General features: G+C 64.5%; 1 protein-coding gene across 1 annotated transcript in view; it reads left to right on the forward strand.

Annotated features, from left to right (window-relative positions):
* Positions 1-307, forward strand: part of CHST2 (carbohydrate (N-acetylglucosamine-6-O) sulfotransferase 2) — a 776-nt gene continuing 469 nt past the window's right edge. The window contains 1 exon segment of the mRNA XM_010287482.1: positions 1-305. Within this exon segment, the coding sequence (XP_010285784.1) occupies positions 1-305 (305 nt within the window).

The raw sequence follows: 307 nt of genomic DNA on the forward strand, positions 1-307 counted from the left end.
ATGGTGGACGACCGGGTCTGCAAGAAGTGCCCCCCGCAGCGCCTCAGCCGCTTCCAGGAGGAGTGTCACAAGTATCGCACGCTGGTCATCAAGGGTGTCCGTGTCTTCGACCTGGCTGTCCTTGCCCCACTCATGCAGGACCCAACCCTGGACCTCAAAGTCATCCACCTGGTGCGGGACCCCCGGGCCGTTGCCAGCTCCCGCATCAAGTCCCGGCATGGCCTCATCCGGGAGAGCTTGCAGGTGGTGAGGAGCAGGGACCCCCGCATCCACCGCATGCCCTTCCTTGATGCCGGCCACAAGCTGT

Source organism: Phaethon lepturus, unplaced genomic scaffold (assembly GCF_000687285.1).
Source record: "Phaethon lepturus isolate BGI_N335 unplaced genomic scaffold, ASM68728v1 scaffold42275, whole genome shotgun sequence".
Taxonomy (NCBI): Eukaryota; Metazoa; Chordata; class Aves; order Phaethontiformes; family Phaethontidae; genus Phaethon; species Phaethon lepturus.